The 26,295-nt window shown below is 36.5% G+C and overlaps 1 protein-coding gene across 2 annotated transcripts in view; it reads right to left on the bottom strand.

The window, feature by feature from the left end:
• Positions 1-26,295, bottom strand: part of sspo (SCO-spondin) — a 91,038-nt gene that overhangs the window by 2,381 nt on the left and 62,362 nt on the right. For both annotated transcript variants that reach the window (XM_073864044.1, XM_073864045.1), the window contains exons 90-108: positions 26,121-26,291; positions 25,846-26,001; positions 21,919-22,043; positions 21,475-21,611; positions 20,973-21,019; positions 19,651-19,869; positions 19,324-19,485; positions 19,115-19,231; positions 18,890-19,028; positions 16,831-17,027; positions 16,475-16,645; positions 14,036-14,163; positions 13,494-13,639; positions 12,063-12,109; positions 10,668-10,832; positions 10,366-10,586; positions 7,106-7,201; positions 3,287-3,347; positions 2,392-2,522 (exon numbers count right to left, since the gene is read on the bottom strand). In XM_073864044.1, the coding sequence (XP_073720145.1) occupies positions 2,392-2,522; positions 3,287-3,347; positions 7,106-7,201; positions 10,366-10,586; positions 10,668-10,832; positions 12,063-12,109; positions 13,494-13,639; positions 14,036-14,163; positions 16,475-16,645; positions 16,831-17,027; positions 18,890-19,028; positions 19,115-19,231; positions 19,324-19,485; positions 19,651-19,869; positions 20,973-21,019; positions 21,475-21,611; positions 21,919-22,043; positions 25,846-26,001; positions 26,121-26,291 (2,636 nt within the window). The remainder of the gene's footprint in view (positions 1-2,391; positions 2,523-3,286; positions 3,348-7,105; positions 7,202-10,365; positions 10,587-10,667; positions 10,833-12,062; positions 12,110-13,493; positions 13,640-14,035; positions 14,164-16,474; positions 16,646-16,830; positions 17,028-18,889; positions 19,029-19,114; positions 19,232-19,323; positions 19,486-19,650; positions 19,870-20,972; positions 21,020-21,474; positions 21,612-21,918; positions 22,044-25,845; positions 26,002-26,120; positions 26,292-26,295) is intronic.

Below are 26,295 nucleotides of genomic sequence, written 5' to 3'. Positions count from 1 at the left end.
ACACTCACTTAAAGGATTAGTCAATTTTCTTAAAAAAATCCAGATAATTTACTCACCACCATGTCATCCAAAATGTTGATGTCTTTCTACGTTTAGTCGAGAAGAAATTATGTTTTTTAGGAAAACATTCCAGGATTTTTCTAATTTTAATGGACTTTAATGGACCCCAACACTTAACATTTAACTCCACACTTAAATTTTATTTTGAACGGAGTTTTAACAGACTCTAAACGATTCAATATAGGCATAAGGGTCTTATCTAACGAAAAAATTGTCATTTTTGACAAGAAAAATAAAAAATATGAACTTTTAAACCACAACTGCTCGTCTATCTCCGGTCCTGTGATGCGCCAGCGTGACCTCACGTAATTGCGTTATCACATCAAGAGGTCTCGGATGATGTATGCGAAACTCCGCCCCAGTGTTTACAAGTGAGGAGAAAGAGGACCGTTCAGACGTTGTTGTATGTGGAATGATACTAATTAATGTCTTTGTGTCAGTTTATTGTTTAAAATGGTCCGCAAATGTGCGTTTCATATATGTAACATGTGACCTTTCTACGTCACTACGCAATTACGTGAGGTCGCGCTGGTGCGTCACAGGACCGGAGATAGACGAGATATTGTGGTTTAAAAGTGCATATTTTTAATTTTCCTTGTCAAAAATGATAATCGTTTCGCTAGATAAGACCCTTATGCCTCGTTCGGGATCGTTTAGAGTCCTTTAAAACTCCGTTGAAAAAAACTGTTAAGTGTTGAGTTAAGTGTTGGGTTCCATTAAAGTCCATTAAAATTAGAAAAATCCTGGAATGTTTTCCTCAAAAAACATAATTTCTTCTCGTCTGAACAAAGAAAGACATCAACATTTTGGATGACATTGTGGTGAGTAAATTATCTGGATTTTTTTCAGAAGAAAATTGACTAATCCTTTAACAGTAAACTCTGATTACCCATTGTGAGTATCTGGCAAACGCGAGCGTCTCTTTTATCATAAACCCTTTAGACGAGTCTGCAGCAGGTACTTATTTTGACATGACACGTTTTACTCTATGTGTACACGCCTGTGTGGGAAACTGAGACGGCAGGCCAGAGCTCGACACTTTTGTGATGAAATATGCAATTTCTGAATGCAGAACTTTTCAGTCATAAAAAACTCCTGCAAGGCTTGAAAGAGATCAAGCTTCAGCCGAGTAAGAAAAAGTTACGCAAAAGTAACTTAAAAGTAACATAATGCTGCATTTACACCAGCCGCGGTAGAGGCGTGAAGCGCGACTGATTTCAATGTTAAGTCAATGTGAAGATGCGTTGACGGGCTTCTGGAGGTCTCGCAACGTGAATGAGGCGTTTGCACAGAAGCACGATTCTGCCTCATTTGCGCGTTTAGTTTGCGTGAATGGCGCAAATTGAGTGTCTGGTGCGGTACGCGCGATTGGTGTTTTTTGTGCATTTTGTGTTTGACGCGAATTTGCGGCTGACGCCCGAGTTGAAAAATTTGAACTTTGGCGGAATTTCGCACCGCATTAACCAATCAGGAGCCTGCTTGCAGCTGTGGTGGCAGCTCCGCACAGAGTCACTCATTCAACATGAAGGCTTGATATTGTCCGTAAGCAGTCACCCGGAGCTATACGAAACAAGTTCTTATTTCTATAGACAGGAATAAAAAGGACCTCGCTTGGAAGAGTTTCAGTGAGTACATTGGGCAAGCTGGTAAGTTGTAATACACATTTCACTTTTGAGTCACATGACGTTTATTGACCCGCGCAGTTTATTTTCCCCCTATAGTAAGGTTACCACATACAAACCGGTAAATCTCTCGATAAATGCACAATCAACATCAGTCATCTTGCAAACAGACAACCGCATAACACTTGCCCCTCCCACAAGAAGCGGATTTTACCTCTGACGTGCATCAAATGCTTGCTTTTGTCGCGCGTCTACTTCGCTCTAGACACGCGAATGCATTCAAACTGTTCAAGCGGCAAACTAGGTGCGGTAGATGCAATTTTGGCACCTCAAACGCGGTTGGTGTAAACGCAGCATAATTAACAGAATTATTTACTTTTTTTGGGTGTAACTTAATTGTAATGCGATACTTTTAAAAGTAACTTTCCCCAACACTGATGCAAGCAATGTATCTGTTCAGACTTGCAAACAATACAACATATTGGGAAAACAAACTCACATTCAGTTTTCAACACAAACTTATCCTACATGCCAAGGACATTCTGTGCAAATATCATCTTGATATCTTTAATATTGACTGAGTTAAATCATGTCTTAAATCATTGAACTCAAACTCATCTCATCATTAGATTATCAGACTTTATCCTGGATTTCACAGACATGGTCACGAATGATGAATGCAAAATAAGAAAGCAAAATTGATGCGCACCTCAAGAATGACATCGATTCTGGATAGGCAGCGCCCTCTACAGAAGCTGACCTCCACGTTGTCGAGGCGACAGTCGCCCTTGGTGATGTTCCTGACCTCAGTGTAACGACGGCACTCGGCAACAGGATCCTCTGGAGATGAGAAAGTGATGTTCACCGGAGAAAATAGGACAGAAGAGAAGGAGATTAAAAGAGCACAGGGCAAGAGGAAACCACAAAGAGTTTTGATAAGTTTCCTGAAGATTATAAACCAACTAAACTGGATCACGGCATTACACAAAAACACGTTTTCTGAATGATTAAACCATGTGTATGTCATTCATCTGCAATAGAAAGTTTCTGCTAATGAGGAGTTAGAGATAAAGTTAGTAGCGTTCAGCTGGTCATGTCATCTTTTTCCAGGCCATTGATGTGACCGGAGTCATCTCATGCGAGTCTATTTTATTTTTAGATTAGTCATATGTAAAATGTGGGAAGTTACTGAGTGCACCTTTTATTAAAAACATGATTTAGCCAAGTATGGTTATGTTCCTGAATCTTTTGTTGGAAAATTGCTTCAGGTCCAACAAGGATGTTGATCCAAGAACACGTCCTACTTGGTTAAATCACATTTAGCCCATATGGATGTCCAATCGTGCACGGATGATTCTTGGAGAGTTTTTAAGCATGTCTGCATTTTATCTTACAAATCAGCTGAATGGATACGGACTGTGAAGAATTTACAATGTCTTGCCATCTCAAATGCTGTCTGCAGCAGTCTGGCCGTGTGAAAGCCGTCGGATGGTTAATGATGTGTACGATCTCAGGTGACTGTCACACATGGGACTCTGAAACTGCTGACAAACATCAGCGAGTCTCAGCTCGCACCTCCCTATTAGTGAAGCGTTGGACTTTACCTGGATACTCTCTCCTGCACACAGGACAACAGACCCCTGGTTCCAGAATCTTCACTTCACCCTAGTAAACAGAAGAGAGCGTGAACGGATTCAGATGATGTCAGTGGTGTCAGGTGGCTCAGAATAACTCGGTTGTATGTGATTTATGTCTCCAGAGATTGATGGATGCTGACTGGGAAAACAGACATCACTACATGACTCCCAGTTTAGTTTAAGATTGAATTGAGAGACATTTAAAAAAAACTTCTATATATAAAGTATATAGACATTTTACAGTATAAACAATTTAGTGTGCTTGTAAAATTTGAAACATCTTAATAGTTAACACAAGTATTAAAGGGCACATATTATGCAAAATTCACTTTTACGGTGTTTGGACATATATGTGTGTTGGCAGTGTGTGAACACAACCACCCTTCAATAGGTATGTTTACATAAACCAAATAATCTGTTTGTAATCGTATTAATGGCTCAATCGTATTGAAAAGCCTTCATGTAAACACCTTAATCAATAAGACTGAGGACGATCAGGTGCAAATTTGGATCGTATTGAAGGGGGTGGTGTACTCCGATCTTTGATCCGATCAGCAGGAGAAAAGTACGCATGTAAACGCGTGAATCGTAGTATTTCTTCAATCGGATGCAAAAATATATTGTGCACATGCGCTGAACATTTGTGCTCAAGTTCACGTCTTATATTAAACTCTTATATCACATGATTCTCATCACAGAAACACGCAATAGCATCACACATTATTAGGGATGTACCTGCTGCAGCGTTTATGTGTACTTTTAACTCATTCACCGCCAGCCTTTTTGAGAAAAGTTGCCCACCTACTTTTTTGTGATTTTAACAAAATTTTCACAAAATTCCTTGCAGGAAAAATTATTTTCTATAAATATATAAACATACAAACTATATCAAATTAAAGAACACACCCTCTGCTTTCAAACAAACAATAAACAAACAAACAAACAAACAAAATGGGGAAAAAACGTTTCATTATATATTTACTTTTTCGACTTAATTTAACCACTAAAATATGGATTTCTCTTTAAAAATAAAAAATTTTGAGCAAAAAGCTTTAAAAATTTCATTTTTTTTAAGGAATTTATGTTAAGAGATCAGACTCAGAATGACTATCAAACATAAAGGCAGTTAAAATAAATCATTAAATCTTTTTAACTTCCGTTTTTTATAAATTCGCCATCTGGTGGATAAAAGCGGTATTACACTTTCACTTTGAAATTCGTCCAGAAAGGCATATTTATTAGTTAAATATGAACTCATAAATGACGAGATAACTCGTCAATGGCGGTGAATGAGTTAAAACATTAGGCTACTTAAAGCAATAACCCAGACAGCAAAAAATATCCGCATGGCTTCTTTATGCCGCCAGCCCCAAGCTGTCGGCTATAGGTGCGTCCCGCTGGCAGGGATTAAACTTTTGGCGCTGAATACGTCACTCTCATTTGTTGCGAGATGCCGCCAGCATGCAGCCGGTGGACCGACTGCTTAATTTATGCAAAAGAGGCTGCCGCGGTGGTCCGCCGTCAGACCTGTTTGCGATTACGCCCTTATGACGCTTACTGCCGCCAGAGCACCGCCGGTGGTCCGCCGACTCATTGCTATTTTTTGCTATCTGGGACAATAGCATTGTGACTTTTGAAAAGTGTGTTTTCATCACCTATATCTGAAAACTCCGTTTTGACTTTAATCCAGAGATAAAACCTGAACTCGACGAGAGATGTTGTCTGCAGCGAGGCGTTGCCAAGTCCTCTGCTTTTTTTCGAGTTTAGATTTGAGCTGTTTAAACTGTTTCCACCAGTTTTTGTTTTTCTGCGGGTTAAAGATGAAAGTATTTCGTTCATTAGTTTTTGGTATTTGGGCTGTGATTAATCATTGGGATGCTTTTGGGCTAGTTTTGAATGTCCATTTGGGATGGTTTTGTTAAGCGAATCTGGCAACCCTGGGTGTGTGCTTGTGCAGACGTTCGGTTCAGATTCTATAGAATGTACATGTAAATGATTTTAAACATTTTAATCAGATTGCAATCTTTAGGGTGCATGTAAACTGTATTGTCGTAACCTTCAATCGTATTAAATTAAATCGGATTGACAAAATTTTGTGCATGTAAACATAGCCAGTAAAAATAATCCACCCTCTTCTTTATTTTTAATCCATATTAAACAAAAGTATATCTCATTAGACATGCTGTTTTGCTTCTCTTGTTAATGTGATGTCACACTGATGAAGCCCCACCCACGGCCACTGAATTATTGGTTAATTTTACCCAAAAGCTTTTCTAAATGTGTTTGTCAACATACTATTAGCAGGAATCAGATCTATTTTTAAGCAAAATCACTCACTGTGTGTATGTAAGGGAGTGAGGAGCTGTAGCTCATTTGCATTTAGGTAAACACATGAAAACCACACTTTTTTTGATTAAATAGGGCATTTTGGACGTGCTATAATAAATTATCTGTGGGGTATTTTCAGCTGAAACTTCACAGATACATTCTAGGCACACCTGAGACTTATATTACATCTGGTAAAAATAGGCATACTATGTGCCCTTTAACTCTTTCCCCACCAGCATTTAAAAAAAAAAGTTGCCAGCCACCCTCAGCATTTTTTATGATTTTCACAAAAGTTTAATTCCTTACAGAAAATGTTTAATTCCTTACAGAAAATATATAAACATACAATATATCAAATGAAAGAAGAGACCCTCTGCTTTCAAACAAACAAACAAAAGTCCTATTTTCATTTGTTATTTTTTTATCACCTCTCATATATGGGTAGGTTTTATAAAAATACTAAATTAACAAATAAAAGGACTTTTGTTAGAGAACAGACTCAGAAAGATGATCAAAACACACAGAGTTCTTACAGCATTTGGATCTGTATATACTTCAGTGTTTTATAAGTTGGGTAAGAGCACCACCTGGTGGATAACAGCTGAAATATGGATTGCCATAAAACTTGTCATTGTCAGGGAAGCGTTTTCTCTTAATTAATGGCAGGGAAAGAGTTAAGATATATTTTACTTTCAATGTATAAATTGCTTAAATAAATTAGCAAAGTATGTTGTTATTTTCAGCAGCTCAACATGTTGATCTACTAACAGCGTGATCTTTGTTGACATAAACTGTTTGTCCAAACCATGAAGGACAAGTATTCACATCTTGTTTATGCTTCTCCATATTTTAATAAAATCTGTTTGTTGCTGTTAATGGCACAGAAACGAATAGTTCAAATATACAAGAAGAATATTTAGCTTGTTTATTTTTGTTCATTATTTTTGAGCTAACAGGAACGTTCCTATTGTGCAATGTGACATTTACTTCTGCCGGCAGCGGAAATGCAAATTGAGCAATTTCACACGGATCCGATGAAGAAAAAGCTCAGGAAACTGGAGGAAGTATTTATAGTTTTAATTTTACAGAGCTCCACATCTCCAGTAGTTTGCAGAAAGGAGATGTGAAGATGTGAGGTGACTGTAAGATCACACTGAGCTCCTTTAATGACTCCTGAGGTCCAAGACATCACTCAGAAGCCATCTGGGACAAAGATCCCGACCAGAGCGGTTGCCTGGACGACGGGACAATCTATTTCCAGCACCTGGTGTGCTAACACAGGACACATTTCTGATGTAACAGCTCTCCACTGTTTATCTGACTGACATGTGTTCAGACAGACAGTGTGTCAAACGTCATGCAGAAAATGTGTTTAACTGAGAAAACATTCAAATAATTAGAAAAACAACTGACTTTTATGTAAGTGGATAAAAACGGCACATGGCATAGATTTCTTACCTCAGAGCAATGAAGTGAAGGACAGTTTGATTGACAGTGTTTCTGACCATTCACACAGCGACAGGACTGACAGCCGTCCTCCCATTCAGACCCCGGCTGTGATACACAAACGTTACCAACACATGAATGTACAATAAAGATGTTTACATTTATAAAGAATTCAGTTTCCCTTTACATAATACTTTATGCGAGACACCAAGCATATTTGCATAAAACAGATAAATTAAAGCAACAACAAAAAAGAATTCACATTCACATGCTGTTAGCAAACACTTTTCATACCAGTTTAATTGTGCATATATTTTGTGTTTAAATAAACATGATATTTTATATGGGATATAACTGTATTGATTCTAGAATGGGTTGGATTCTTCTGGAAAATCCACTTTTGGAAGCTTTTTAACCGGTATGTGCATGCTGAAGGTCAGATGTATCCTCCAGAGCATCTCTACGTGTATCCCAATGGTGAGACTTTTATCAAACCCATTGTTATTTGGTATTACTGCCAGAGTCTTTTGTAATGTAACATCAAAAGCATTTACACTGCACTGTCAAAACATTTCCAAAAATAGCTGTCAAGCACAGATTAACACAATGTAGTTCATCACATTTAAAGTCCCCCCCCCCACACACATATTTTATATACGCATATATTTTTTCTTTGCAGGCCTGCAGACTAACTTTTTTGTTATAGGAGCGCTGTAGAAGTGTTGGGGAAAATTGCAATATTAAAACAACACTAAAGAGTTTTTTCTCTGCTTCCCCTACAGGTTGGAAGCGGAATTGTCCATTACCATTGTCTTAAATAATTTAGCCTACTGCAGCAAAGCTGGCTCTGATTGGATTGTAACTTGCTGTAAAGCAAGTTTTTGTAGTTTTCACTCGAACTACAGGACCGCAACCCGACGGTTGGAAACTTCTTTAGTGCGGTTTTGGCTGATAGAGGGCTACAAAGCGAATGTGAAAGTGTCGTTCACCCTGTTTCCAATGGATGAACGACTGAAACTTTTTTGGAAACGTTATTTTAAGGTAAAAAAAAAACTCTTTGGTGTTGCTTTAAGTTACTCCCCAAAAAGTAACTAATTGCGTTACTTAGTTACTTTTCAAGGAAAGTAATGCTTACTTATGCGTTTCTTTTTTTACTTACCTGAGGCTTGATCTCGTTGAGGCCTTGCAGGTGTTTTTTATGACTGAAAAGTTCTGAATTTAGAAAGTAATTCTGCGTAACTACGTTCAGTTTAATTCAGTGCATTATGATTTTTTGAAATCAAATTAATGAAACTGAAAAGTAACTTGCATTACTTTTTTTTAAAAAAGTAACTCAGATATTAATGAGTACATTTATAAAGTAATGCGTTACTTTACTTGTTACTTCAGAAAAGTAATATTATTACGTAATGCACGTTACTTGTAATGTGTTCCCCCTAACACTGCACTGTAGCCCCTCATTGAAAGCATAAGCACCCCCTTAAAATTAGCCTGCAATGCAGTTATTCATATTTTTCTGACAAATACTGTACTTTGATAATAAATAGATTTAGGGGTGGTTTCCCAGACAGGGATTAGCTTAAACCAGGACCTTAGGAAAATAACTAGTTTTAACAAACATGCCCTACTAAAAACATGACTTGTGTGCATTTTAAGACAAAATTAAGGGCACTGGTGTATTTTAAGATATATAAGTGCAAGCTGTTTTCAGTTTGGACAGCTCTTACATTTATTTTAGTCTAGGACTAGTCATATCCCTGTCTGGGAAACCACCCCTTAACTCTCTATGCATTTGTTGCACATGTCATTATGTACAATTGATTAAACTTTTAGAATAGAAAATTAAGAATCAACCTCCTTGACTAATTCTTAAGATACCCCAAAAAACTCAATTTACAACAAGTCTACAACTTATCAGCAAAATATAGATGTCCTAGTCTGGGCAATTGATGTCTAAGAGCTTTATCATCTATAATGTTTTTTGGTATTAATTAGGTTCTCTCTCTCTCTCTCTGGGAATGTCTATTGACCCCGCACATTGTCGCAGTTCAGAGCGAGATGTGATCAACTTCATGCAGGGCTGCACAGACCCATCAGTAGATTAACTGAGTGCATGGTGACATAAAACTATTGACACATTGTGCCAATCAGCTAAAGAACCCACATTGTGTTTTTGTTACCGATGCTCCCGCTCCTCATGCAAAATCATGCCTAATTACACCACTGCGCACTTGTGGGCTCGCAATTTCCCCATCTTTTAATATGAAAACTATGACATTTCAAATTTGCAGATAGCACATGCGCATGTAATCGTAAAAATGCTCATGCTGTCCCAAAAACTTGCAGTCTGTAGCCCTTGGTGCCCCCTTACTGGTTGGTGCCCCCTTACTGGTTGGTGCCCCATGGCACCAGTCTATGCATAATCTGGCTTGAAAGTTAAATGGGGCACCTAAAGAGTACATCAGAGGTACATAATATGCAGTACAAAATTTATTCTAAATGGGTACAGATATATTTAGGTACAGGGACCATTTTTAGTGTAAGGCTCAGTGTACAGCATTACTATACAAGATTTAAGAAAGCGTTGCCTACAACACAAGCATGAAACAATGACTGAATTGCTACTGTAAATCAGACACTCATGTGGCCTAACAGCACCTATAACTCATGCACAATAAGACCAGAAATGTTTATTAAGCATACAGAATCATTTCATGTTCATTTTAAGTAGGGTGACCATGTGTGCCATTCTTCCCGGACCCGTCCTGTCCAGGATTTCGGGTCGTCTTTTGGAACTCGTATTTGTCGACCGCATTCGTCATAGAGGATTATTATTATTATTACAGAAAAGCAACCGTTACATTTTAAGGTAAGAATGAAACTACGATTGTATATCTTATGTTTTTAACTGAATGGTGTATGCGGTCAACAAAAACGACTTCCGGAAGATGCGTCCGGGTAGAATGGCACGTATGGTCACTCTATTTTAAGGACTAAAAAACAAGCTTATACCAGCCACAGGAAGTGACATCATCAGCATCATTCACTAAATGTTCTTCATACAAAAACACTTTAATGGGCGCCACTGCAGTCCAGTCAGACGAGCTCTCAACACTTAACTTCATTATTGATGGCAGCAATTATATGTTTTTCTGGAAGGCCCTAAGCACTAATCAATCAGACTCCTAATGACGATACTCATTAGAATAAACAAACAAAGTACCCGCAAAAGCAATTACAGCAGGAAAGAGTTAAAGTGAGATCCGTGATACCTCTCGAACTCCTCCATCATCCTCTTCGCACGGACACAGAGCCGGAATCACACACTCGCCCTGCCGGTTACGATAGCGTCCCTCTTCACACACACACCCATCCGTGGACCCGGGACCGGTGCAGTTCAGCGGTTCTGGACGATAAATATCCAAACATCTTCTCTCACACACTCGCTCCGATCCGGCAAGACCCCAAGTCCAACGTTCACCCTCCGGACACCCTACAGAAAGATTATTGGGTTATAATGTGTGATGTACTGTAAGAGTTATTATGGGTTATAATGCAGTGATGGGTTACTCACCACATTCAGGGCCTTTGCAGGTTTGGGTTCTGTATGAGGGTCCCTCACACTCCTGTCCACTGTACTGACGCTGTCTCTGAACCGTCCGACTGGAAAACTGCTGTCCGGATCCACACGACACTGAACACCAACTCCACGCCGACCAGCTACTCCACTCACAGTCCACTAAAACACATACAGATTACAAATGTGTCTAGAAATATAAATCAGACAACTGTTGGCATACAGAAGAACTACAAAGGAGATGAAATTTGTAAAAAAAAAAAAATAATCAACTGTATGAAGACATGCAAGGTTCAGAGGGAGAGACATTTCTGAGGAAAAAGCTTTTTATTTAACCACATTGCTATTCATGGGAAACATCAAGATATTCATATGAGCCATTCCAATGAATCGGTGCCAATTGTTCAGAACATTATGTGGAAGTTTCCCGTACAGGGTTTAGATTAATCCAGGATTTGGCTTTAGTTATATTAAGACATTTAAGTCGTTTTACAAACATACCTTACAAAAAAAAAAAAATACTGGTGAGCATCCTCGAACAAAACAATGGCATTATTAAGCAAAGTGTCCTGCATGTTAACCTAACACCAAATATAAACAAAAAAATTTAAAACATTAATAGAAACTACACTGAACACTGAAAAACTCGAATCTTCTACATTTCCTTTAAATAAACAGCATAAAATTCTTCAGAAATCTTTAATGTTTGCATTTTTGTGTGGGTTCATATCCCATTTTTGCTTACATTTTTTTACCATTGAAAAAGTCATCATATTTTAGATAAAATGCACATTTTAGTCATGCCCCAGGATTTTACTCAGTCCTGTTACCCAACACATTTCCCCATTTAAAATTAAGGAATCAAAAAAGTCACATTTGACATCATGTGGATCTAGTGAAGTTACTTTTCTCATTTTCTTTTCTTTATATTTTATTATATTGATGCTATGATTGTGAATGTCAATCTTAATGTTCAGTCTGGTTATCTATATTATTTCTTTCAATGTAATTTTTGTTTTTAAAGGTAAATCACTAGAATTTGCTCATCGTCTTCATGCTTTCGGCACGTATTAAATGCAGCTATATTTCATGTATTTCCTATGTCTAAAACTGTCCTGTCCTGCCCTGTTACTTTCAGTCCTGTTAACAAAATGCCTCCATTCTCCATTAAGAAACCATGTTAAAAATAAACTAGTTACCTGAGTAAGTAGATTAGATTTAGTGTTAAAAAAAGATAAAAATGAACTTCAATTTTAAGCGGTTACAACATGCACATGGCACAGATTCGGTGAAATGGCCCATATGTGATTTTTCTTGTCTTTGGGTTTGCATGCATGTGTAACTTTGGCTTCAGTGTCTGTGTTGTGTCTTATATGAGCTCACAGATCTCACCATCACATGACTTATTAGTGCAGGTGAAGACGCCACCATCACAAACACTAGAAATAAACACACAAACACATACAGAATTAGAAATAAACATACGAACAAACAGGATTACAGTAGATGTAACCACACTTTAGACTTTTCAGGTTTAAAATGCACCTATGATGGATTTTTTTAAATGATCTATTATTTAATATAGGTGTAAATTAACATTAAATAGATGTCTTCTCATGTCCACTTAAATCCGAAAACCTGAGGTCCGATCCGAGTGTGTTCGATCTAAAAGTTTCACATGTGCTTCGGACACGGGTCAGATATACATATTATTAGAGGCATTGGGTCTCGGGTAATTTAAAATGAATGTGTTTTTGCCGAACGGACCCCAGAAGACCCAAATGTGCAGTTTGTGTGCAGTTGGGTTAAAAAAATCTTGAAAAAAGATTTATGCACGTAGGGTAAAAGTGATTTGGCTCATTTTGGGTCGGGTTCATTTCTTACTTTTCCAATAAGACCTCAAACATAAACAATCTGCAAAGTTCTGAAGCTGAAAGTGCACCATAAATAAAGTTATTGTCTCATAAAAGAAATAAAATTAAATTAATTGTTTCAAATCTCATTTCCGTAAAGATCAAAGAAACATCATGCAAATGAGCAGTTTGACAAGATGATTCTTTGAACAATTCATTTGAGAATTGTTAGGAAATAAGGTCAAATTAAATGCATATTATTAAAAAAACTAATGTGGTTTTTTATATTGAATATATGTAAATTTGTTGCTGGGGACTCCCAAAGCAAATATATTGAAATAGCATAATAGGGGCACATTTAAGGTTTCTTGTCAGTCCTCAAATACAAAAGAAAAAAATGGAGGCAAACTGGTTTTAATATAATGTAAATATAAGTATTAAAAAAACAGATTTCAAGTCTTTACATTTAACTGTAGTGTCCTGTCTTTGTTTGCCCTGCTGAGATGTTTAGAAATCAATTGTGATCACATAAATCTTCAAGTCTTCAAATATTAATGTAGTCATTCACTGTGCATTTTTTTAAATGCAACAAATCATGCTTTAACATCTTAATGCAGTTGTGTTTGCAATGTAAAGATGCTCAGCTCATCTGATTCATTTCTTTAATTTAATAGTAATTCTTTTAACTGTAATGTTGTCATTATATGTATAACACCAGATTGCTTCAACAAAGTCAGATTGACCTTTCCAAGCATCTCGCCAATATTGTGTGTCAGTGGAAAGATTTCACTTGACGACACACAGCTGCGACGCGCTCATAAAAGCCCTTATTGAGTTTCGTGTGTTATTGATTTTCAATCCGATAACCACGGTAGCTTTCACTCAAATAACCTGAGATCCATTACCAACAAAATCAATATATAAACCCCACAGCACCAGAGAAACAAAGACAACGAGAGACGTAACGTACCAAGAGTTGCACAAGTGTGGTATGATGGTTCCAGAGGGAACTTCCTGATCCTGAATTTCCAGAGTGATGTTGGGAAAAGCCAGCAGGAGAGAGAGAGGAGAACAAGGACATTCGGATTGTGGGACGCAAGTACCGTTCAGCATAACCTGCAGGTTGACAACATTATTATTATGCGTATACAGAATATACAATGTGCATACAATATCATCTGTGATATGGTGCTCAGAAATAATTATATAGAGATCAGAATTTCTATTATTTTAATTCAGTCTCAGAAATGTCTTGGACTTCAACGGTTACTGTAAGTAATAACTTGAACATTAGAAACATGAAATTAAATCATGATAAGAAAAAAGTACATTTAGGCATTTATCCAAAGTAAGTTACAAAGATTAGTAAACCAAAAAAATTTGTGATTTGTCATATGGAGGCAAAAATACATGAAGTCCTTATACTAAGATACTAGTGTGGTCCCATATCACTAACGCTATGTATCAAGATGTTTTTTCTTGAGCATCATCGTGTCACCATGCATTACTCACCTCTCCGTTGAGACAGATACATCCAGGAGTGCAGGTGACAGGTACACATTGATTCTCAGGCCAAAGGTCCTCACAACTGTATGGACACAAACCTGCACAGGAGCTGAACTCTTGACCGGGAGGACAATCTGACCGCAGGAACACAGAGACATTCATCACAGTTATGTCAACACTGTGATGGCACCACATGAATATCAACTTAAGTTCAACGCTAATTATTACATGAGGTCAAGCTCACTGTGTCATTTTTACATTCATGCATTTGGTAGATGGCTGCAAGTGTTTGTACACGGCAAAAAATGACTTTATTACTTGGTATTTTTCAGACCACTGTTGTCAGTGATATAAGTATTTGAAATGAAAATGATTTCTTAATGTCTAGTAACATATCAGGGTTATTTTATGATTAATTGATATAAATTTCTTACATACTGTTCTTTTAAGTGAATTTGTGCTTAAGACAAGCAAAAAAAATCTGCCAACGGGGTAAGACATTTTTTATTGAATATTTCTTAAACTAAGTGTTCAAGATTTTTTTGTTGCTTATTTTAAGCACACATTCATTTAAATTTCATGTTTTTTGTCTAAAAACTAGACTTATGTTTTAAGATAATTTTGACCATTAAGAAAATGCATCTAAATATTTAATATCTGTACTGAAAACAAGACAAAAATACTAAGTAAGAAAGTCATTTTTTGCAGTAAATTAGTATTATTTTTGTCATGTTTTCAGTTAAAATATCTAAAAATTCTTAAATGAAGATGCTTTTTCTTGATGAGCAAAACAACTCAAGAAAATAAGTCTAGTTTTTAGACAAAAATATCAAATTTAAGTGAAGTTGTGCATAAAACAAGCAAAAAAATAAAAAAATTCTTAAACACTAAATTCAAAAAAAAAAAAAGAAAAGAAAGTTGCTTACCCCATTGGCAGATATTTTTACTTGTTTTATGCACAAAATCACTTACATTTGATATTTTTGGTCTAAAAACTAGACTTATTTTCTTGGGTCATTTTGCTCATCAAGAAAAAGCATCTTCATTTAAGAATTTTTAGATATTTTAACTGAAAACAAGACAGAAATACTAATAATTTTTTTTCTTGAAAATCATTTTTTGCAGTGCATTTAAAAAAAATGTGAAAAACAAAACAAAACAAAACAAAAAACTTTTGTTTAATTGTAGCTCAAATTAATTGATTGCGACCACTTACCTTAAAAAATTTTGTAAATTGAATGTGTAGTTGAATGTCTTTTTATTCAGTGTAGTTTTAGACAAAAACAAACTTTTTTTAACTGAATTTGTGCTTAAAACAAGCAAAAAAATCTGACAATGGGGTAAGACACTAACTTTTCTTGAATAAGCACAAATTCACTTAAATGTTTTATTTTGTCAAAAACTAGACATGTTCTTAAATCATTTTGCTCATCAAGCTATATGCCAAATGCATGAATGTAAGGGGGAATTATTCATGCCTGTTTAGACTAAATTACCCACAATCCCTTGCACTACAGAAGAGAAGTTTGCAATGGCAAACATCAACCTTGAAGGTTTGGGACGACATGATTTTTTGGTTGTTAACTTCATTTAAAGCAGTGACCCAAATGCATATGTTTTCTACAGAAGAAGAAAGTGAATTATTTAGGAGGTCCCGGGAGACTAAAAACTCTTTTAACAGTCTGATCACAGCATGCTTTAAATGAAGTTCATTAACACTCAATATAATCAAATGAATCAAAGCGCTTAAATGACTCTTAAGGGAAAAAGAGTTGAATTCCACCTGCAGGTTTATTTAAATGAGTCGATCAACTAAAACACTTTTCTCTGTTATTATCTCAACACACAATTACTGAACACTCATTGTCTTCCCAATTCATATTTAACTTATTTATAAAGAATATTGTGTGTGAATCACAGCTGAAGACAAGCTCGACTGTATGAGAGCAAATATGAATATTTAGTCAGCTGAGCTCAGATACACCTGCTATTTTATATCATCGGTATATTTTTTTATTTTGCCTTGAACAACTTAGTGGAAGAGCATTGCATTAGCAGCCAAAAGGTCATGGGTTTGAACCCAGGGAACACAATATGTCACTAGTCCCTTTTTATAAAGCCAAGTGCATAAATGTAAATGTAAAAAAGGGGCGTGCATCAGATTATCAGATCAATAAATTTGAGATCTAATAAACACAGATTCCTGTATAGTATGTGTAAGACTACACACATGTGTTAGCGTTCAGTAAATTAACATTAGCCATAAATCTGACATGACGATTAATTTTCTGTCAGCATAAAACTACAGACAATAGTGGGTTAAGTTATAGCACACAATTTTATGTTTTACAACATTATTAACTGAAATGACAGATACTATATGTGTTTGATGACAGGGCTGTGACTGTATGAAAATACAATACTGTATGTTTGTGTGTGTTGTACCAGGCAGGCAGCTGTTAGTATTGCATGCCGTGTGTTGCTCCAAGGGTCCGGGACAGATCAGACCCCCGGGTTCTGGTTCCTGTAGGACGGTCTTTCTGCGCAGTGACACTCCTCCACCACAAGAGGCGCTACAGTCAGTCCAGGGTGACCATTCGCTTAACACACAACCGGCTGTGAGGACAGATAAATTAATATTACATACAGTACAATTTAGGATAACAACTTTTGTTGGGCCTGTGCTGTACCGTTGAGGTTTTTTACACCACAGAGAAATCTTATTGGTCCATTTATTATCTCTTATCTGGATTAAGGAAACATTTAGAAAAGATGTCATGTGTATTTTAAACTTCACAGACCTGGACATGGCGACAGAGAGCAGGTTTGATTCTGGACCGCGTTTTCGCAGGCCGGTCCTCCTGTCATGCGTGTGCAGGGTCGATTGCGTATCCGCATACCTGACCCACAAGACACCGAGCACTCGCTCCATGCTCCCCATGGACCGTAGATGGGACATATCCGATCTGAACACTCCAGTGAGCCATTAACACACATGCTGAGGAAACAGGAAGGGACATCTAATCTCCGTTCTGTTGATTTTATGTACGGATGTGGTCCATTTAGGAAGGAAAAAGTATTATGACAGTAGTGACCACAGAGTTAACACACCCTTCATTTACACTGCTCTGTGTGTGCTCTTATTTTGTTTACTATATATATATATATTTTTTTTTCCAAATATAATTTTAAATATTTTTTAAATATGTTTACATAAATGTATTTTTAACCAATATATTTTTCATCATTTTTTATACATTTTGATATACATTTTCAAATACAATTTTAAATATTTTTTAAACATCTTAACATAATGGGTTTTTAACCAATATTTTTTTTGCAATTTTTGTATATTTTGAAATACTTTTTCAAATATAATTTCAATTTTTTTATATGTTTACAAAAAAATATTTTAACCAATGTATTTTTCGCCATTTGTTGCATATTTTGAAATAATTTTTTTTAAATATAATTTTAAATATGTTTACATAAATGTATTTTTTTTTACATTTTGATAAACATTTTAAAAAAATAATTTTAAATATATTTTGAAATATCTAAACATAAATGTATTTTTAACCAATATATTTTTAGCATTTTTTTTGTATATTTTGAAATACATTTTCAAATATAATTTCAAATATTGTTTAAATATGTTTACAAAAATCTATTTTAACCAATATATTTTTAGCCATTTGTTGTATATTTTGAAATACATTTTCAAGTATAATTTTAAATATGTTTACATAAATGTATTTTTGCCTTTTTTGTACATTTTTATATAGATTTAAAAAATAACTTTAAATATATTTTGAAATATGTTTACATAAATGTATTTTTAACCAATATATTTTAGCAAATTTTTTGTATGTTTTGAAATACATTTTCAAATATAATATTAAATATGTTGAAATAAATGTATTTTTTTTGCCTTTTTTGTACATTTTGATATACATTTTCAAAAATAATTTTAAATACTTTTTAAAATATTTTTACAAAAATGTATTTTTAACCAATATATTTTAGCCATTTGTTGTATATTTTGAAATACATTTTCAAGTATAATTTTAAATATGTTTACATAAATGTATTTTTGCCTTTTTTGTACATTTTTATATAGATTTAAAAAAATAACTTTAAATATATTTTGAAATATGTTTACATAAATGTATTTTTAACCAATATATTTTAGCAAATTTTTTGTATGTTTTGAAATACATTTTCAAATATAATATTAAATATGTTGAAATAAATGTATTTTTTTTGCCTTTTTTGTACATTTTGATATACATTTTCAAAAATAATTTTAAATACTTTTTAAAATATTTTTACAAAAATGTATTTTTAACCAATATATTTTAGCCATTTGTTGTATATTTTGAAATACATTTTCAAATATAATTTTAAATATATTTACATAAATTTATTTTTTTGTACATTTTGATATACATTTTCAAAAATAATTTTAAATATATTTTGAAATATGTTTACATAAATGTATTTTACCCAATATGTGTTTTGGCCATTTTATATTTTAAAAAATATGTTTTTTTGCTGTATGGGTTGTAAAATTAGAAATGTAGTTGTTGCTCCAAAAATACATTTTGAAATATTTTCTTATATATGAAGGTTAAAAGTAAATATATTCTCAAATGTAAAAATATATTTAAGCTTTACTTCATACAAAATGTATTTATCATATATTTAAAACAAATTTTAGAGAAAAAAGTTTTTTTTTTTGCCGTATTGAGTGTGAGGATATTAAGAGAAAGTTTAATTCTTTATTTAAACTATAATTTAATATTTCTTTTAGTTTAGTTTAGATTGTGGTTATCTATAGTCATTACGTTAATCTCTCACCAGCTATTGCAGTCGACGGTTATGTTTTGTCCAGGCCGGATCTCCAGCGTTCCGTTCTCGGCTGGAACACCACAGCGACATTCATCCACTCGTACGCACGAGCCGTCCTGTAAGAGTCGCCCGTCTGCACATCGACACCCTGCCGAACACGGTTCGCTTTATCACATCATTCATCAGTGTGTGTATCAGACTGGACAGGTGAGTTTCACAGATGAATGCTCATACCTGCATGACAGGTGCCCTGCAGACACTGAATGTGATCCCACAGGTCTCCGCAGGTGCGGGGACATCGATTGGCGCAGGAGTCATCATAGACACGCCCCCTGTCCTCACAGTGCTCGCCTGTGATTGGCAAATGCATCAAATATTGATCAATCAAATACATAACAATAGTACAGCTGGAGTTTGAATGGTGTGTGCACATGTGTTTATACCAGGACAGATGGCGGTGTTGCAGCTCTGAGATTGCATCTGCATGCTTCTGCAGTGAGGTGCAGGGTCAGAGGTCAGGGGTCGTCGCTCACGCTGACGGAAACCTCCGCTGCAGGGGTCTTTACATGCGCTCCATACACTCCATGCGCTCCACTGACACAGATCTGATGACCACAGAGAGATTCAATCATGATCATTAACATCTCAAGCAGACAACTAAATATTTTGCAATCTGATCACTCAGACCACACTAAAAGCAACAGCCGACTGTTTCATGTGATGTAGTGATGACATCAGAAACCTTTGAAATCACATCACAGACGACTCACCTGCACAGATGTCCGGCTGTGGGCAGAGTCTCTCTTCCTCCAGCTCCTCCTCACATTCACCCTGTCGCCCGCCTGCCAGCAGACCCGACTCAACATCCAGACACGCGCGAAACCGCCGCTGTACAGATACAAAACCTGAACCCATCTCACCAGAGAGAGACGAGGACGCCGGGATACACGGAGAGCAGGAGGTCCATTCTGACCACTCACTGACCATCACTGACACACAGAAATACAGAAGATATTATAGACATAATGACTGACTGACAGACAGACAGACAAAAAGAGACAGATGGATACAGAAATAGAGATAGATAGACAGATCAAGACAGAGAGATAGACACAGAGAGGTAGACAAACATACAGAGATAGACAGTTAAAGACGAATAGAGAGTTACACAGATAAAGAGAGACAGACAGAGAAATAGACACATAGAGAGAAACAAAAAGGCAGACAAACAAAAACAGACAGACAGACAGACAGAGACATACACAGATAAAGTGAGTCAGACAGATGAAGACAACCAAGACAGAGAGACACACAGATAAAGAAAGACAGACAGACAGACAGACAAACAAACAGTCGTGCACAGATAAAGAGAGACAGACAGTTAACGACAACCAAGACAGAAGGACAGACAGATAAAAAGACAGGCAGGCAAAGATAGCATATTATAGACCGACAGACAGATCGACAGACAGACAGACAGACCGACCGACAGACAGCCAGACAGCCAGACAGACAGACAAACAGACATGCACAGATAAAAAGAGACAGACAGTTAACGACAACCAAGACAGAAGGACAGACAGATAAAAAGACAGGCAGGCAAAGATAGCATATTATAGACCGACAGACCAACAGACAGACAGACAGACAGACAGACAGACAGACAGACTGACAGACCGACAGACAGACAGACAGAGATGTGCACAGATAAAGAGAAACTGACAGCAGACAGACAGACCGATAGAGAGACAGACAGACAGAGACGTGCACAGATAAAGAGAGACAAACAGATGAAGACAACCAAGACAGAGAGAGAGAGATCAAGACAGACAGGCAGACAGGACAATATAAGAGTATTATAGACAGACAAATAGACAGATAAAAACAGACAGGCATGCAAACATTAAAGACAAACACAGAAATAAAGAGAGATAGACAGATCAAGACAGACAGATCAGGACAACAGATGATGTTTAAGACGGGGTGTTTTAGATGTGTTATTATATCTCATTGATCTTGTTTGATCTTAGTGTAAAAATAAACACACAGAGATTATAGAGTTACACTATATTTATATTTAGAAATGTAATACCTGCACATTCCTGTGAATCACACTGCAGAGACCCATCATGACAAAGACTGAAAAACACACAAATATACAATCACAAATCTATGTGTGTACAGTGTAGATCTGAAGGGACCTGTGGGTGACTGCTATAGGGTCTCACTGGACCAATGGTCTCCAACATGATGCCCGCAGGCGCCAGATTGCCCGCATGGAGTCTGTGAGTTGCCTGTCAAAGCACATTCTATTAATATCCTTTTTTATATTTATTACATATTTTTTATATTAGCTTGGCTAAACAATGATAAAACAAACATTTACAAACAAGTAAAATAAAACAAAATCAACAGTTAAAAAAGTTTCGAGTAGACTATATCAAAAAGTATCTCTCCAGATTCTTTTATCCATTGTGGTAGACCTTGCTCACAAAAAGATTGGAGACCCCTGCACTGTACAGAGTGGTTAGTTAGTTGTGTGTGATGTAAATTAACATTTGTTAATTACAAGCATACTAATTCAGTATTTTTACCATGTCCTGCAGCCGATGGTGAGCAGCGCCCCCTGAGGGACAATGACAGGTACAGGTCTATCTGATCCCTGATGCTGAAGATGAACACATCCACACTGATCCGGACGGACACAAGATCCATTTTGCTGCAGGAGACCCTGAAAGACACACATACAGTTTTTATTATAATCTCGTTCATTTATAAGCCTAAAGCAAGTGGACCAGAGGAATTAAATCATTCCCTCAAAATATATATTTTTAAACGTTTTAAAGGTGCTTTGTGTAGATTTTAGCGGCATCTGGTGGTGAGATTGCGAATTGCAACCAAAGGCTCAATCCACCGCTCACCCTCTTCTGTCAAGATCCTCCCAAAATGTACACACTGCGCCTTCAAATGAAAAAAATGTAACAAATACCACATTTTGTTTGTAGTGCTTTATGTAAATGTGCGTGATGTGAATTCACCTCAGGACAGAAACAGCCGGGCGTGCAGTTTTGATGGGTAACACAAGTCTCAGTTTGACCCAACAGATCACAGTGTTTCTCACACGGAGATCCACATTCAGAGAACAGGAAGGGTTCTTGACAGTCTGAAGACACAGAGGGAACACTGGGTAACGGCAGATCATTAAAGGGGTCGTAGTGTGAAAATCTGACGTCATGTTTAAGTGCTATAATTGGGCCCCCGGTGCTTCTATCAAACCAGAAAATGTGAAAAATATCAACCCAGTAACTTAGTTTTGGTAAACCATTCTATGCAAGCATGTAAAAAATAGGTAATTAAAATTTGGCACCCCTTAACCCCATTCACACAGACCTCTGGTCCCAGAAAATACCCGTAAAATTGCCAGACAAGCATCTGTGTGAACAAAAACTCGTTCCGTTAATCTTCTGGGATCGTTGCCGGAAAGAGGACCTAGTAAGATACACGGGTAACCCTCTGTGTGAACAAGAAGCCGCAAGAATGCCATAAAGGGCGTCATCATCACAACGCAAGTTATGGTTCAGCTCCTTACAACGAGAGATAACGTGCATATAAACATTCACCACGAGAAATGTTGCAAACTAGATTGAAGCAGTTATCAGGAAATGATAAATGAGACGCATAAACAATGACGCACGTGCCGTAGTGAGGACGCGCGTGTCATGGCAACACGAAGTTGGTTCAACTCTTTAAAATAAGGGATTTACAACATTCACGACGAGAAATTTCAGCAAACTGGACTGAAGCAGATATCAGGTAAGTTAGATTTTTACTTACTTCGTTGAAACGGAGATCATTCAGCAGCATAAAAGAATATCGCGCCACTTGCTCATTTGAGCCATAATAAACGAAAATACCTGCACGTCATCCCAACAAGATATATCGTCCAGCTCCTCAAAATGCGGGTTTTAAATGCATATAAACAATCACGATGAGAAATATCTGAAAACTGTATTAAAGCAGAGATCAGGGAGCTCGTCAAATATCCACTCTGAAGCTGAGATCATTCACCAGAATAGAACTGTGCATTCACGCGGTCCTTTGTAGTCTTATTATAAACAAAAATGCACGCGAGTTGTTTCTGGAGAGAGGAATAATAAATAATATGCAAACTTCAGACACTGCGTAGAAGAGAGGGCGGGACTTTCAACAGGTCACGTGTCTTTCCGGGACCATCAGATGCCGTGTAAACTTGACAGTGTGAATGAATAAAATAGCAAGCTGTCCCGTAAAATTCCAGGATGCCTGTCCCGTGTATCTTCCGGCAAATCTGTGTGAAAAGGGCTCTTGTGATGTCAGAAGGGGATCTTATTATAATACTACCACCCCTTAATCTAACCATGGCACTGCCATTTAGCGCAGAAAGAAAGGGAGAGAAAAAATAATTGACAGCACAATTGAGTTTCAATTTCAACAAACCACCATTATGGTGATCAGTGTTTGCATTTTATCAACTAATTTGCATTTTAAAGGACACACACAAAAACAACACATTTTTGCTCACATATACAAAGTGGCAATTTTAACATGTAAGGAATAATTGACTCCGGGCCATTGAATTATAAGAAAATAATGCACACCAAGGTGGTAATGCACCGCAGGTGTGCATTATTTTCAAATAATTCAAAGGACCGGAGTCAATTATTCCGCTTATACCACGGTTACCACAAACATTGCTCTGGTGCCTATTTTTAAGACATTTGAAAAGTTAGGTGTGCGGTTTACAGAAAAATAATCAACACCCATAGAACACTTCTCAGCCAATCAGAATGCAGCATTCAACAGACCCGTGGTATAAGTTATAATAAATTATCTGTGGGGTATTTTGAGCTAAAACTTCACATATGTACTCTGAGGACACTGAAAACACTCTGAAAACTTATTTTCAGTGCTGGGCAAAGATTAATCGCATACAAAATAAAAAAAGATATGAGTGTGTGCAGTTATTATCTATAAACAAATATTCATGTATGTATTTAAGAAACATTTACATGTGTATGTATATTTATTTATATTTTTATATATTCTATATTATATATAAACAAAAACACAGCACAGACACATATTATGCAAATAAAAATAAATGCACTTTTATTTTGTATGCGATTAATCGCGATTAATCTTTGCCCAGCACTACTTATTTTACATCTTTAAAAAAATCTCATAATATGACCCCTTTATAATATACAATATTGCTGCCTCCACAGACACTGAAAAACTTCTGGATATTGCCAAGCCGAACCAAACAGGCCCAAATTATTGGACACTACCACAATGGAAGTACCATGACATTGTGTGAAATCCCTTACAGTTCAATTTAAATGCATGGTGCATGGACACCACTGGGAACTATTTCATATACATATCACCTAAACATGTGTTGCTATACTGTGTACATGCACTTTTGTAGACACTTTTCCAAAATGTCTAAAGGTTAATTTTGTTTTTTAAGTGTGGATACACTCTGTATTGTGTCCCAGCAGGCACGTGCACACATAGACATCAAAGGGGGCTTGAGCACCTGCCCTTTTTATTCCTGGAGAGAAAGTGCCCTTTTTTTCTGGGGTGCTTTTTAAAAAAAAAAGATCTTTATTCATATAACAACTGATGTCTGTCTGTGTTTTGTGTTTTTTACTTGTTGCTTATTTAATTTAACATGAATTTATTCAGGAATCATTTAAATGAGATTTAAACTCTTATATAAAGAAAAATAGCGCTATTTGTGGCACACAAACGGTTAACAGATGAGTCCCGCCTCCAAAATTCACATCGCTAATATGATTGGCTTTACCTTTCCTTAGTCCCGCCTCTCTAACTTATTTCGCTTTATGATTGGCTTGCCTACACTCGTGCTGCATCATTCGCGCTTCAAGCGCCAAAGCTCAGCCTGAACGAGACGCGATCATGTCCATGATTATGCAGGCAGCTACCGGTAAGTGTGTGAGGAAGAAAACATTCTTATATTAACAGTTGTATGCACAAAATATGGGACAGGTTGTTACACATAACGATTCAGGGACATTGTTTTCCATGGCAATCCCATATTAACCTGAAGAGTTGCAAACTTGTAACAGTATAGTGTATGTAGTTTAAACAGACTGCTCATAAAATAAGAAAGCACAAACAATAAAATAATTGCTAACTGCAGTAGTAAGCTTTTTTGTTTGCGTTTTTTTGTAATGTCTGTTAAATAAGTATAATGTGTTATACTGGAGTGCTGGAGTAGATTGTGAAGAAATCTGATGGTTCAGTATTTTACTTGCCCAGTCAGAATTTTCACTGACATCACAAAAAAGTAAAATATAAAATACAAATAAAATAGGCCTAATCTATATTTTGTTGTTTCTGACATGTGTAACCCTAATAAATATGAAACCTAAGATTAAAGGTGCCATAGGATGTGTTGTCATAATATGTTAAATTGTTGTTTGACAATTACATAGAAGGTATGTTGCTTTATTAAGTGCCAAAATTATCCAGAAACGTTTTTATATGTCTATTTACAACCCTAGAATTTGTCATTTGAATGAAATGGTCTATTTTTGCCCTATTTGAAAGGGTCAATAATAATGTTGAGCTCTGCCCTGAGGCTCATGCCAGAAGCTCACATTGTAAACAGACCTTATTTTTTGAGCCCTTATCAGACAAAAATACATTTTGAGTAACAACTAACAACTAATCAGCTAAACGCTAGCATATGATATAGCATTTATTGGCATGTAGCACTAACTCAGCAGTCACAACTTTATTTTTAGCATTTTAACAAATTTGTAATTAATTATTTAAAAATATACATAATTATGAGAAGTGCCCTTTATTTCACTTGAGCCCCTGCCCCTCAAAATGTCTGTGCACGTCCCTGTGTCCCAGTACCATCCCAGTAGTTTCTGTAAGTGATTGAGTTTTACCTTGGCAGTTGTCAGGTGTGCAGGGTCGACTCTCCCTCTCAAGATCAGTGCAGTGCTGCCAACTGGTGGCCGAAACCAACGGTGCACGAAACCGCTGCTGATATTGAGATACACAAGAACACACAGACCACTCACTCCATTCAGACATCACACAGTCTGAGAGAGAGAGAGAGAGAAAGAGAGTTACACATATCAGGCACAGTAAAGATAGAAATGCAACATCATTTTAACTTGTCTGTATGTTTTTTTTGGCCGTTTCCTTTATTTCAGATTACCTGGGCAGGGTCTCTTATAACACAACTGTGTCTCTTCTCTGTTGGTCTCGATCTCTGGAGGACACGCTTGATCCCCGTCATCTTCACACAAACACTGTCGATGTCTGGAGATCACACCAGCCCCACAGCTCCGAGAACAGTGAGACCACGATGACCATGGACACAAATCATCTAC

Source organism: Misgurnus anguillicaudatus, chromosome 25, assembly GCF_027580225.2.
Source record: "Misgurnus anguillicaudatus chromosome 25, ASM2758022v2, whole genome shotgun sequence".
Lineage (NCBI taxonomy): Eukaryota > Metazoa > Chordata > Actinopteri > Cypriniformes > Cobitidae > Misgurnus > Misgurnus anguillicaudatus.
Note: the sequence above shows the minus strand (reverse complement) of the source record. Positions and strands in the feature narration are given on the sequence as shown.